The sequence below is a fragment of the Lactuca sativa genome, chromosome 1 (genome assembly GCF_002870075.4).
Source record: "Lactuca sativa cultivar Salinas chromosome 1, Lsat_Salinas_v11, whole genome shotgun sequence".
Lineage (NCBI taxonomy): Eukaryota > Viridiplantae > Streptophyta > Magnoliopsida > Asterales > Asteraceae > Lactuca > Lactuca sativa.
Window position 1 is genome coordinate 54764111 of NC_056623.2, and position 14804 is coordinate 54778914.

Here is a 14804-nt window from a genome sequence, read left to right on the forward strand (position 1 = left end):
CATAGTCATCTGTCATTAATCCGGGAGTATGGATTTAGACAAAGACCAATTGTCCCTCATCCGAGAGTATGGAATAGGTACAATCAAGGACTCGAGAGCATGGATTGGATCCGGAGTAAGAGGTAAAATTTAAGGTTCGTGAGTATGGATAGTCTTGTTGTGAGGACTGACAGGGTGGGGTAAGAGTTGATTATATATATGGGGAAATCGTATATTGTGTGAATTTATATATATATATGTATAACATTGTGGGATTGAAATCTCTATGTACTCACCAGGTTTCCCAACCTGACCCACTCAGTTTATTTATATCACAAGTGTTGATATGAAGTCACATTACACTAAGAGATTTAAAAGAGATGTAGATCACTAGTGATAATGAATGTAAGTTCAGTTTATGCTTATGTTTCTGTATTGACGATGACATCCAAAATGTTTTAAATTGAATAAAAATACTTTTCTTCGGAAACGCTTTGATAACATATTTATCATGTTTTACTGGGAACAAATTCCACAACATTTTTATTAAAAGAGGTAATCTGATTTTTATAAAGCATAAACAAAATCGGACTTTTCTGGCCGTGAAAATGGGGATGTCACATGACGGGTATGTATCTTCTCCTTATTTCTTTATTTATATTGAATTTCCTGTTTATATTCATGTGTTTTATTTTAGGGTCTCTCATTGTGAACGGTATTTCTGCATTTTTATTGTTTGATTTGTGGGCTACCTGGTACTTTGTGTCTCTTGCGCTTAGAAAGAGGTTTTTCGGATCTCCATTGGAGTTAGATTGTCCTTTAGATGTCGAGATTGCAAATGATCGATCTTTCCGGGTAGCAAGAGTTTATTGGAATTATACTCACCAGTTGTTCAGCGACTAGTATCTGGTTGATTTGGTTCCCATTCCTTTACGTGGGAACATGGATATTGTCGGTATGGATTGGCTAAGCCCCAATGGGGTGGTGATTGATTATGAGCAGTAGTTAGTTCGAATTCAAACCCCAAGTGGAGGAGAGTTAGTGGTTCAGGGAGAAAGAGCTCAGAGTGGGCTGATGGTGTGTTCAACAGAGAGGTCCAGATGCTATATTCAAAAGGGTTCATCTGGATTTGTTGCCTATACATGGATACCCGTGATAAGGGTAAGGCGACTAAGGATGATGTACCTATTTTGTAGTATTATCTGGATGTGTTCTAGAGGATTTTCCCAGGGTGCCTTCGGAGAGGCGGGTTGAGTTTACAATTGATCTGGTTCCAGGTGTGGCTCGGATAGCCAAAGCACCGTATCGGTTGGCTCCTTATGAGATATAGGAGTTTTCTACACAACTGCATGAGCTATTAGACAAGGGATTCATTCAACCAAGCAGTTTGCCATGGGGAGCACCAATCTTGTTTGTGAAGAAGGATGGGTCGCATTGTATGTGTATTGACTACCAGGAGCTGAATAAAGTAACGGTGAAGAACTGTTATCCACTCCCGAGGATTAATGATCTATTTGACTAGATTCACGGTGCATCTTGGTTTTCCAAGATTGATTTGCATTCAAGTTATCATCAGATGAGGGTTAGAGATGAGGATGTGCAGAATACAACTTTTTGGACTCGTTAAGGTCATTACGAGTTCGTGGTGATGCTTTGGGGTCACCACTGCTTTAGCCGCATTCATGGATGTAATGAGCCGCATGTGCAGGCCGATGATGGATCGGTATATGATTATACTCATTGATGATATCTTGGTTTATTTTAAGAACCAAGAGCGGCACGAGGAGCACTTGAGGGAGGTGCTGAAGACTTTAAGGAGGGAGAGACTTTTTGCGAAGTTCTTTAAGTGTGAGTATTGGTTGCGCGAGGTGTAGTTTCTGGGTCACCTTGTCAACAAGAATGGTATTCTAGTCGATCTGGCCAGGGTCAAGGCCCTGATACGGTGGGAGGTTCTGAGGTCTCCATCTGAGATTCGGAGTTTCCTTGGTCTACCAGGTTATTATCGGAGATTCCTCCAAGATTTCTCCAAGATAGTTATTCCTTTGACCCTGTTGACAAAGAAGACGGTTACATTTCACTAGGGGTCTGAGCAGTAGGCAGTTTTTGAGATGTTGTGACAGCAGTTGTGCGAGGCACTGATTTTGACCCTGTCGGAGGGTATTGATGATTATGTGGTTTATTGTGATGTGTCGATCACATGTTTGGGGGCAATGTTGATGCAAAGGGATGATCACCTATGCTTCAAGGCAGTTGAAGTCTCATGAGGCGAATTATCCTACGCATGATTTGGAGCTGGGGGCCGTGGTTTTTGCCTTCAAGATTTGGCGACATTACCTTTATGGGGTCCACTGTATAATTTAAGCGGACCATAAGATCCTGAGGTATCTGAAGGATCATCCAAATCTGAATATGAGGAAGTGTTGATGGTTGGATGTGGTGAAAGATTATGATTGTGAGATCCTTTATCACCTACGGAAGGCTAATGTGGTGGCCGAGCTCTTAGCTACAAGGCGGTTGTGGCTCCGATCAGGGATATATGTTTAAGGATGACTGAGATTAGTCCGCTTTTGGAGCAGATTAGTGAGGCTCAGGTCGAGGCTACGAAGGAAGAGCACCAGAATAGTAAGCATATTGTGGGTTAGGTAGCTTACTTCAATTATGATAGTCGTAGGTTGTTGACTCTTCATCGGTGGGTTTGGATTACATATAAGGGGCGGTGTGCATCAGATTCTGATGGAGGAGATGGACAAGTTTAGGTTTTGCGTTCATCTTGGGGCGACGAAGATGTATAGAGATCTTCGTCCTGATTATTAGTTGCCCTGCATAATGCGGGATGTGGCTTGGTATGTGGAGAGGTGCTTGACTTGCAGGAAAGTCAAGGTTGAGCATCAGCGACCTCATGGCAAGATGCAGCCGTTGGAGATTCCCATATGGAAATGGGAAGATATTACCATGGATTTTATCATGAAGTTACCTCGGACTGTGCACGGGGTGGATTCGATTTGGCTCATCATGGATCGGTTGACCAATAGCACGTATTTCAACCCAATTTAGGAGAGTATATCTACGGAGAAATTGGATGAGGTATATATCAGGGAGGTTGTGGCACGACATTAGGTGCCGGTTTCCGTGGTTTCAGACAGGGATGTCAGGTTTACTTCCAGGTTTTGGAAGAGGTTCAATGACGATTGGTTACTCGTCTCCATTTAAGCATAGTGTTCCATCCGCAGACCGATGATCAGAGCGAGCGAATTATTCAGACCTTAGAGGATATGCTTCAGGCGTGTGTTTTGGACTTTGATGGGAGTTAGGATACGTATCTTTTGTTAGCGGAATTTTCGTATAACAATCACTATCAACCCATCATCCATCGACCTCCTTTTGAGAAGCTCTATGGGTGGAAATGCAGGCCCCGATTTGTTGGAGTGAGGTCGTTCAGCACGTTATGTGGAGTACCAAGGTAGTAGTCAAGACTACCGAACTGATCCAACAGGTTTGGAGTAGGCTTCAGATAGCTCAGAGTTAGCAGAAATGTTATGCCGATAAACGCCAATCGGACTTAGAGTTCCATGTGGGGGATATGGTTCTCCCGAAGGTGTCACCTTGAGGAAAGGTGTCATCTGATTCAGGAAGAGGGGTAAGTTGGGCCCTAGGTATATCAGTCCTTTCAGGGTTTTGTTCCAGGTGGGCCTAGTTGCATATCGCTTGGACCTTCCAGACGATCTCAATCAAATCCATATCATGTTCCATGTCTCTCAATTGCGGAAGTGTTTAGTGGATGATTCCGTAATAGTTCCATTGGAGGATATTCAGGTGGATGACCCCCTGAATTATATTGAGAGGCCGGTGGTAATTCTTCACCGGAAGACAGAAACCTTGAGGAACAAGATTGGTGAAAGTCCAGTGGCAGTATCGCAAGGGTTTTGAATGGACATGGGATCCGGAAGATGAGATGAGGGAGCACTATCCAGAGTTATTTGGAGCAGCGGACTTCGAGGACAATGTCTGATTCAAGTGAGGGAGAATTGTAACACTTGAAGTTGGTAAGTTTCATATTTAATCTCTATTCTCACAAGTTCGCAAAATTGGTCCTTAATCTAGTACGCGGGGCGTACTGGGTAGTACGATTAACGTACTAGCCTATTATGATCATAGAGTTCATCCACGTATGTTGGGCGTACGCGGAGTATGTATGGCGTACGTGAGCAATTATGAAACTCTAATTTTAGGGCGTGCACCCTATATAAACCATATGATAGCCTCATTTCGTCATGTTTACCTAGCCTCCATATCTTCAGTACCCTAATATTGTCCCTTAGCTTTTATGTGGTGCTTTTGAGCTCTTGTAAAGATTTTTTATGTGTTTTGCGCATCATTAAGTGGTAGAAAGTACAAGAAGGGTGAGCTAAAAACTAATTGTAAGTCGAGTTACCTCATAATGACCGAACTGTAGAGTATCAGCCATGAAGATAACCTACTAAAAAAATATATCTCTAAGGTTTTGATCAAATCAGTTAAGAAGTTGAGACCAATTTTTCAGGCTATGGGGGATTAAGTGGTAGAAGATGGTGGTGGGGAAGGAGGCTATAGACGCTAACAAAGAAGAAGGAATCTTTAGAAAATAGATACAAAAGGGATCGTACTTGTTACATAAGGCAGTTGGGGAATTCTCATTTATGCTGTTAAAGAAGGCAATTCGGAAATTATTGATTAACGCTTGAAGCTGGGGATTCACGATTGAAGCTGAAATCTTGATATGGAATAAGGAGTATTAATTATGTTCATTATTGTGGGAAGAAGTAATCTCCATCGAGATGAAGTAATGAATATAAAAAGGAGGAAGAACATGCATCCAGATGGTATACTAAGCTCTAAAACGACCTCACTTAGAGTGTTTTGTGTTTAAGCTTAGCAGTTGTAATGTGTATAAATTTTTTATTTCAAATTAGATAATGAACTTAATTTGTTAAATTAAATGTCATCATTCTTGGTAACCATTTATTTACTTTTAAAACATTAAAATCCTAAGAATTAAATAATACAATGACTTACTTATTCTAAGCAACCTACATATAATTGTAAATATTTAATATCTTATATAAGTTGCTACCTTTTGAATTTGTTCGGAATATATATAAATATATATATATATATATATATATATATATATATATATATATATATATATATATATATATATATATATATATATATATATATATATATATATATATATATATATATATATATATATCTTAAATCTGAAATTTTATTATATTAAAAATAGTTAATATTTTAAAATTAATGTGGCCTAGTCAACTATCAAGCTAGTATACATAATTTATTAATTAAATATATTATTGATATAAATTATTATAATTTTAGTGTTTCACCTTTTGAATTGTCAAATTATTTTTATTGGTTAATTTAAATAGGATATAAAACATAAAACATAAATCGTAAATTATATCTAAGATGATGTAATTCCAAAGGATGTCTATTTTATGATATGGTTCACAATAATTAGAATATTTATTTCAAAGTAATATAATAATAATTATTTCACAATTACTAATATTAATATAGTTATTTTGAAACACAATATATTTGTTAATATTTTAACTATATAATTATATTTTGTGCAACACACGGGATTTTGCCTAATATATATTTGTGTCTGAAAGAAATTTATTGGAATTATTTACATATGACAATTATAAATGACTGTAGCAAGCTACAACTTTTGTGGCATATACACAACAAATATAACTATTCACGAGGGTAAAGAACTATTGGTTTTGTTCATAACTCACTAATTTCATTTTTTTGTTCATATTCGACCCTCCAACTTGTTAAAGTTGTTCACATAATATCATTGTTTCATAAATTTAAATTGATAATTGAAGTCAGGAACATTTGCTCCAACCTTTGTTGCCTGAAACTACTTATAGCCTTCTTTAATAAACTGTCACCAACTATTACCATTGATGTACTAAAACTGATGCAAAACTCTCAAAATATATCAAGTAAGAAAATACAATCAATCAGCTAGCACATAATAGCATATAAATCAACCATCTAATGTATGCTAGTACATCTTTAAAGTTATAACCGTGTAAACATAGGGTCTAGTGAGTTCGTGTGGTTTTAAGGGAAATACTTTAGTGTACTTATACCCTTAAGGTGTGTTTAATGGAAATAACTTAGTGTACTTAGACCATATTTAAATTTCACCTTGGTGACGTCGAGAAGTTATGTGTGTTCGACAAGAAGATTAAAAATAAACTCTAATCACTTTACTCATATAATTCGGCCGCACAAAAGAAAATAAATATACAAGAATTTGATTTTGTTGATATTGACAGCTTCTCACACAAATCAAATGGTTGTATATTTATTTTCTTTTGTGCGACCGAATTATATTAGTAAAGTAATTGGAGTTCATTTTTAATCTTATTTTCAAATACACCTAACTTGTCGACATCATCAATGTGAAATTTTAACATGGCCTAAATACACTAAGATATTTCCCTTAAATACCCCTTAAGGGTCTTAGTACACTAAGGTATTTCACATAAAACCACAAACTCATTATGTCGTATGCTTACATAGTTAGAACTTAAAAGGTGCACTAGCATACTTTAGACGGTTGATTTATATGCTAATATGTGTTGGCTAGTTGATTGTATTTTCTTACTTGATATATAGGCCATTAGTAGTTAGAGGTAACGAGAGTGGAGCGAATGTTCCGACTTCAACTACCGATTTAAATTTCTGAAACAATGATATTAAGTGAACAATTTTAACAAGTTGGAGGGTCGAACATGAACAAAAAAAATTGTCTACATGTGAATAGTACCAATAGTTCATTACCCTCCTCGGTAATTATCTTTGCTACGTTGTATATGTCACGTAAACTGTAACTTGCTTTAGTTGACCATAATGACCATATATGAGAACATTTCCAACAAATTCGTTGCCTACATGTATAAAAAAAATTCATAAATGTGAACACTTTAAATAAGTTTATAATTCTAACAAGTCAATTTGGAAGTTTTTAGTTGTGTTATATATATAGTATGTACGAACAAAAGGATTTTGGCCTAGCTGCGTGAATTGTTGTCCCTCCCTTTTCAAAGAAAAAAAATATATGTACGCAATTATTTGAAGTTTTAATGTTTGTTCTAAGTTGAACAATTTTGAAAAAGAGGATAAAATATTGGAACAACCAATAAAGTTATAAGTTAAGATTAAACCGGCTAGTACTAGTTTGGACTCTCGTCACCAAATTAAATCCATTTCAACATTCATGTTTTTCGTACTCAATAATAGAGGAGCTCAACAAGCAATACCATCATTCCCACGTTTTTCATGACTCCTTGCCGGAAGAGTTTAATAATCCCCTGCATCATTTTTATATATTTATATATCTTTCTCTTATCTTCTCAAAACCTCATTTTTTTTATAATTAGTTGTTATTTTCAAGAGACTAGCCAAGCCACCACTACTGGATTTCAACAAGGTATACTTTGGTGGCAATTGCCATAAGTTTAATCTATATCTTCTAAATTCAGATCCGATTAGGTATTAATACTAACTCTCTTCATGATTGCAAATTAAAATGACAAAAGTATGTTTAATTTGTACGAATAAACGTTTCACATGCAATCGTGAAGAAAGAAATGATATCTTACTAAAATTATAATAAATTTGCCTTTGAAAAGTTTGATATCATAAATGCTACGTATATAAAATACGATTCCGGTGGTTATTGTTATCGATGTGTAGTGCAATTGGTACAGTAGGAGAGCAGGCTTAAATCTTAATTAGTTCCAATGGTTGAGCTCAATGCAATAATCCGGCAGAATCCTGCACCACCAACGCCGCCACCACCACCACCTCCATCACCGTTGCAACAAAATCTTCCTTGTCAAGATTTTCTTGCTGGTAAGCTTTTTATATCATACAAGGAATCTTATCATTATAATTGGCGCTCAACCTTAATTTACAGAATAGCTAGGTTTTGTCATTAACTTGGTATTGTTAATACTTAGATGACAGAAGAGGAGAATTCAATGACATTTGTGTTCGTCTATGCAAAGCATCAATCAAAGGAGATTGGAAAACTGCAAAAGCCATTCTTCAAAAGAACAAAGAACTCATCCGTTGTAGCATCACTGAAAAACATGAAACAGCACTTCATGTTGCAGCATTAGCCGAAAGCACCAGTTTCGTGAATAATCTTGTGGAAATCATGGAACCCAAGGACTTGCTACTTCAAACTAAAACCGGCGACACTGCTCTCTGCTTAGCAGCTGCAGCTGGAAATGTCAGGATGGCAAAGATCATGGTGGCTAAGAACGACAGCCTGCTGAACATCCGTGGTAGTGAAGGATTAGAACCACTCTGTGTTGCTGCATTTTATGGAAACCGTGATATGGTGGATTATCTTTATGAAAAGTCTAACAAAATGACAGGGCTTGATTGGAAAGCTTCAACTAAGCAATGGCTTTTGTTAAAATGCATTGAGTTTGACCTCTTCGGTAAGATTTGACTTCTGTTTGGATTTTTGGTGATTCGGTAAGTGATTTTGAAATTATTCGCAGATGCTGCACTAAATATACTCGAAGACCACCCAGACCTCGCTCAAAGTGGGACTATACTTGGAGTTTTAGCTCAAAAGCCTTATGCATTTAAGGAACCACAACCACATATCATTTGGAGAATCATCAAGTCAAGTAAGTAGCTATTATCCATATATTGTCATAAATGATCTTCAAGTGTAATTATTGTTGATGTGTTTTTTGCAGCCATTTGTTTGAAGGTAGGACCTGATGCAAGGGAAAGCCAGGCCATGCAAGTTCTAAGAAAAGTTTGGACAAGAATTGTTCAAAGGCCAAAGGCTGAAGTAGATAATATACTCAGAGGTCCCGGGACTGTGATTAATGGAAGGGTAATATACTCCTCTCATATACTGTTTGTTGCAGCCGAAATGGGGAACACAGAGTTTGTACTTGAGCTTATTAGTAAATATCCTGATCTTATATGGAAGAACAATGAAAATAAACAAAGTATATTTCACATTGCTGTGTCTCATCGTAATGAGGGTATCTATAAACTATTATATGAGATAGGATCAATGAAGGATATGATAACTCGTCTCACAGACACAGATCGCAATAATATGCTTCATTTAGTTGGTAAGAATGCAGTGAAAAACCGACTTGAGGATGTCTCAGGAGTAGCTTTTCAAATGCAACGTGAATTAATATGGTTCAAGGTACATCATTCTCTTTAATTAAGCTAACATGATTCTCTTTAATTAAGCTACTTGATTTATGAAAAAATATGGATATATAATAACTTACATTGTGTTGCAGGAGGTAGAGTCTATGATTCCTCCTTTTTATAGAAAAGAAAAGAATAATGATGGCTTAACACCACTTGAATTATTCACCGAAAGCCATAAAGATCTAGTGTCAAAAGGTGAGGAATGGATGAAAGGAACAGCTAGTCAATGCATGGTGGTTGCTGCACTTATAGCTACCATTGTGTTTGCTGTGGCTTTTACAATTCCAGGTGGTTACAACCAAAATGGGTTTCCCGTGTTCCTCCCAAAAGGACTCTTCATAGCTTTTGTCATAGTGGATGCAATTTCTTTAGTTTTATCTTCGACTTCAATCCTTGTGTTCTTATCCATCCTTACATCTCGTTATGCTCAACAAGATTTCTTAAAAGCATTACCCAAAAAGCTATTGATAGGTCTAGGAACACTTTTCCTCTCAATAATGACTATGATGGTTGCTTTTAGCATTAGCTTCTTCTTGCTATATGAAGAAAAGTTAATCACGGTAGCAATTCCAATTAGCATATTTGCTGTTATACCTATCATTTCATATGCTAAACTTCATTATCCTCTTCTGATGGATTCATTTCACTCGACACGTAGTTCAAGATATCTCTTTAAACCGCGGAGACGACTGTTTTTCTATGAAAATCCCAAATTGTAATTGTTATGATTGTTTGAATTTGAGCCTCCATTTACTAACTTTGATTATGTGTATTTGAAAGATGCAGTTAATGTGTAGTTTAAAACTGTATAGTGGTACGAAAAAAGAACAACGTAATGTTAGATTTTGGCGTCCTAAGAATATCAGTTTATTTGGATATTTCAAGGATCATGATTACAATCACTTTCCAATGTCTCTGATTACCTTATAACCTATAACATAGGGTATAACGAAATCAGATTTGGGATAATCTAAAGAATGACAATTTAGAAGTCGTGTCACGTCCAAATCTGAAACACAGAAAAAAAAAATAACTTTGTTGTTTTGTGTTCTTGAGAAGATAGATAGAATCAGAAGTATGATTCTCGAGAGTATCTATGTTCCAACCGAATTTTGGAACTTCAATCATCCTTAAATGGATGATAGAATCAGTTGTAAGTTGGTTACATGTATTTTGGCGCCAAAAATATTTAGTTACAAGACATAACTACCTTATGGCATCATCATGATATCACTACTAGTTTTGGCAGGAATTTGCATGGCTTGACCTTTTCCATCGTTAGGGGCTCTGCCCCTTGGACCCCGTAAGGGGCGCTGCCCCTAGACCCCACGCAGGGGTAGAGCCCCTCGGAACCCTGCACTGAGGGGCTCTGCCCCCTTAGACTCTTGTATTCCCGAGTTCACATTTATCACTCCGAGTATGCACCCCGCTCCTATCTCGGTTAATAAGTAGAGCTCAGTCTATCTCAATATTAATTATAACAACTCTACTAAAATATGTTGATAAAACTCACTACTAAGAAACAGACCTTTAATGACGCGCAATTTATGTCACGCAGTGATTTATGATACGCAAAAGCACGTGACCTAAAAATAATGTCAGCTCTCTAGAAATTTTAAGGATTTAGAACGCGCATTCTTGCGTGCCCTAGAATAAGTGTTAGAAAAAAAACACGGAGGGCACTTATTATAAAATATGCGTCATCTAAACATGTCGCTTTATATTTTTTAATGAAACGCGCTCTTTAGTAATAAGCGGGTAAAAGAAAAACCCAAAAATTAGAAAAGCCTGCTTTCACTTCCCTCTTTAACCTAGCCCGCTTTCACTTCCCTCTTTACCCTAATCGGCGATACTTCTTTCCCCTTCCCACATCGATCGCTAACTACTCCCCTCACACTCCGACCACTACTTTGTGCTATTTCTTGGTCGTCGACCCTCCGCCAACGTCGCATCTTTTTCACACCTTCCTCTGCCATCGACCTATTAGCTCTTCGAAATTAGAAGGACTATGTAACAATTCCAGTAGAAGATCAAGGCCAACAAGACAACAATCCCTTCCAGTTCCTAAATCTCAACAGGAAGCCGAACTAGAAGACACAAAACCAACAGCAATTCCGTTCACCTGGGAACAAATCCCCGGAAAAGCAAAACACCCAAAAAAAATCAGAACAAAAAACATACAAAATTTTCCGATTGACGACCAATCATAAGACGATGTTCCTCCCGACGCCGTTGAAACACCAAGAAGAAATCGACAACAATTTCGTTCACCTGCACCCGTTGGAATCTGAATTCGCGACATCTAATCGGAAAGTATGAAGAACTTACCTGCTCCATCTACTTCTATCCTAGAGCTGACGATTTAGGGCCTTACAACTTCTCATCCCACACAACGTCGAAGATGCTGCTCGTGATTTTTTTGTCATTCTGACAAGCCCTAGCTCGGATTGAACTAAGGTATGCTTTCTTTCTTGCTCTGGTTCTTATGGTTGCACAGATCGTAGTTGTAGTGGTTTTCATGGTGCTCGTTACCATCTTATGACTGTCCACTGTATATTTTCTTCATGTCAAGTTTACAGCCTAAACCTAATTTAAGTTTTCTTCATGAAGAAACTTTATCCTTACTCTGCTCAAAAGATCAGCTCCATTCCTCCTTAAGCTGGTTTCATCATAACTTGCATATAACGCCTTCAAATACTCGATTATAAACGGACTGTATACAATAATTTCCCAAACATTATCATGTATAAAAATAAAAATAAACATTTAGTTAATTTGTTGCCTGTGCTTTCTAGGTTCCATCACTACTCCATTTAAGTGACTTCCTGATGAATAATCCTTAAATCCCACTGTATTGGAGGTGCAAAGCCTGTTGTGGATGAGAATGCAGGTAGAATAATAAGTGCGTGGCGTGCAAAAAGATCCTCTTCTCAACCATCAGAGTCCTCTGGTGCTAGGTTTGTCTTTTTTTTCTAAATATTATATTTTTATATTAGAATTAATTTGGTTTGAAATATGAAAATAGGCTTAAACAGCTAAAGGAAGAAGAAAAGAGAAAATCAAATAAGGCACTGCCTGAATAGATGAAGCAGAGCAGGTGAATGGGTAATGATGTTTGTAAGTTTCTTTCCTACTCTGATTGATACACTAAATGACCATCTTTATTTTGAAGCATACTGATAAATACATGAATGGTGGTTGTTTCCAAGGTCTTCATAAGCTTTTTCTGTTGTTGTGGTTAACAGGTACAACAACGAGTATCCATGAGCTAGCTGCTACATCAGAGCACTTGCTTCTTGGTTTACATCTTTTGAAAACACCGAGTCTCAGGCATGCGAGCGATGCTTCTCATGTCCCAAGCTTTGTAGTAAGACCCTACCACCCTTATTTATTTATTTATAATCCATTAATTAATTAATTAATTAATATGATGTATTTGAGAAAATTACTTACAGGTTCAGCAACCGTTTGATCCAGCAAGCTAGTTCCCCATCAGTTTCCACACGTGCTAGTATTAGAAGGAATGCATCCCTTTAGGTTTTTTTTTACCTTTTATCACATGTTTGATATGTTTCAGGTTTTTTACCTTTTTCTTGTTATCTTTCCTTTAGACCTAGTCATATATTTCATCCGTTTGTCCTCATTTTCTATTTGAAATCTTACTCTTTGTCAAAATCATGTATAAGAATATAACGGAAAGTTATTCCCTGCTGCAAATTTATATCTCATAAATGTTCTATATCTTTTCTTTTAGGACTTTAAGATATCTCCTAAGGAAATATACTTCCCTTTTATGGCAACATGATTCACTTATTGAAGTTATAAGTCTAATTTACTTTCTCACATCTTTACTTAAATAGGAGTTTTTACACAGTTTGTGATAATTTTGGTTTGGTTTTTGTTGGGTGTGGCAGGAGTTTAAGGAAGTGCACATAAAAGGGTGTGGCTGTTGTTCAATTACAAATTATTCTGACCAATAGTATTCCTAATGGTTGGATGGGATTGGACATTGGACAAGATTCCATTAAGTCATTTAGTGAAACTTTGGAAACTATCTAAACTATTATTGGGAATTTCCTTATATGGGTACAGATACATACTACCCTCTTAGATTGTTTTTAATCTTTAGTCAAATTACTAAAATACCCTTGATATAAGCACCCACAATGCATAGTCTTCCCAAGTACATGATGATGTGTGAATAAGTTTTCTTGTCCTAGGCTATTATGAAGAAACTAGTGGAACTTAGTGGAAAGGGAATGACAAGATGAGCCACATCTGGACAGGTGCCGGTGCCAGCTTGGAGCTTCTAGAAAGAAAAACACTTCTAGGTATGCTGACCTTGAATGATGCTTGAGCCCATATCTTTAATCTTGTTTTGTCTTTTGAACCAGGGTTAGAAAGTCATAATAGAAACTAACTTGCCGTTTTTGATAGTTTTGAAGTTTAGACTAGAAGTTATTAAAGGTCATGTGAATAACCTTCAACCAAAACAAATGAAATTCCTTCTGTTTATTTTTTAATTAATTCGGTAGCTTACCAATTGGGGAAATACTCAAATAACATGATGCCAACTTATGATATATATATATATATATATATATATATATATATATATATATATATATATATATATATTATAGGAAACTGAACCGTTTATGCTACTATTGAGGGTCATATTTTGTCATTTGTAGATAAAATGTTATTATTTATTTAAATATTATGTTTCTACATGTTTATAGGTAATTCAAAGAAAATTAGTAAGTGTGCTTACACTATCCACCTTGATCAATGGCAACATTGGGCCTTGATCAATGTCTTACACAGGGACTATACAAATCCTATGCTTCCTGTTGCATCTTCAACAATAGATGCTACTGGTATGGTAAAGTCATTATTCTTTATAACATTGTTTTGTAAAATTACTCAACTTTTTGTTGTATTATATATTTATACTTGTATTATGCTTACTAGTTTGGCAACATTCTTGATCCTAGACAACACTTATTTTGTAGTTATGTTTTTTTTTGCAGGCAATATAGATATTGTTACTAAGGAAGAGTGGAGACAAGTCAAACACACATTTAAAAAAATCAACACATATCTTGTTTACAGTAAGGCACACATTAGGTTATTAGAACTATAAGTTTGTAAATTTTTGTTACAACGTCTATTGATTTATTTTATCTTTCCATGGAACAATTATTTGTATGACATTAACTTTTGTGCAATGTATTGTATTTTTTGTATATGATATTTTATTTTCTATTATGAGACATGAAATGCAAATTTAATTTGAAAATCAATAAATCTATAAATAATTTTTTTTTTAAAAAAAAATTAAAATTACGATACGCAAAAATGTGTGTCGTCTTCATGTATGACATGGCCTTTCTTGACAGGGGTTTCCTTGATACGCATTGCGTGTCATAAACACGCGCGTCGTAAGGTTACGACACGCGAATGCGTGTCGTCTTCCTTTATGACAGGGCCTTCCTTGATACGCATTGCGTGTTGTAAACGCGCGTCGTAAT

At 36.3% G+C, this 14804-nt stretch overlaps 1 protein-coding gene across 3 annotated transcripts; it reads left to right on the top strand.

Moving 5' to 3' along the window:
* The first annotated feature begins 7350 nt into the window (after window positions 1-7350).
* Window positions 7351-14505, top strand: LOC111911591 (uncharacterized). 3 transcript variants are annotated; one of them, XM_052770446.1, is made up of 14 exons: window positions 7351-7501; window positions 7768-7926; window positions 8034-8522; window positions 8586-8717; window positions 8790-9259; window positions 9360-11727; window positions 12066-12227; window positions 12296-12387; window positions 12516-12637; window positions 12726-12807; window positions 13185-13356; window positions 13491-13601; window positions 14013-14150; window positions 14304-14505. In XM_052770446.1, exons 2-6 carry the CDS (start codon window positions 7815-7817, stop codon window positions 9987-9989), a joined length of 1833 nt encoding a protein of 610 aa, XP_052626406.1. In that variant the 5' UTR covers window positions 7351-7501; window positions 7768-7814; the 3' UTR covers window positions 9990-11727; window positions 12066-12227; window positions 12296-12387; window positions 12516-12637; window positions 12726-12807; window positions 13185-13356; window positions 13491-13601; window positions 14013-14150; window positions 14304-14505. The 3 variants fall into 3 exon arrangements, with proteins under 3 accessions (XP_052626406.1, XP_052626408.1, XP_052626405.1); XM_052770448.1 differs by having other exon boundaries at window positions 13185-13601; window positions 14013-14155; XM_052770445.1 differs by having other exon boundaries at window positions 13185-13601.
* The last annotated feature ends 299 nt before the right edge of the window (window positions 14506-14804 follow it).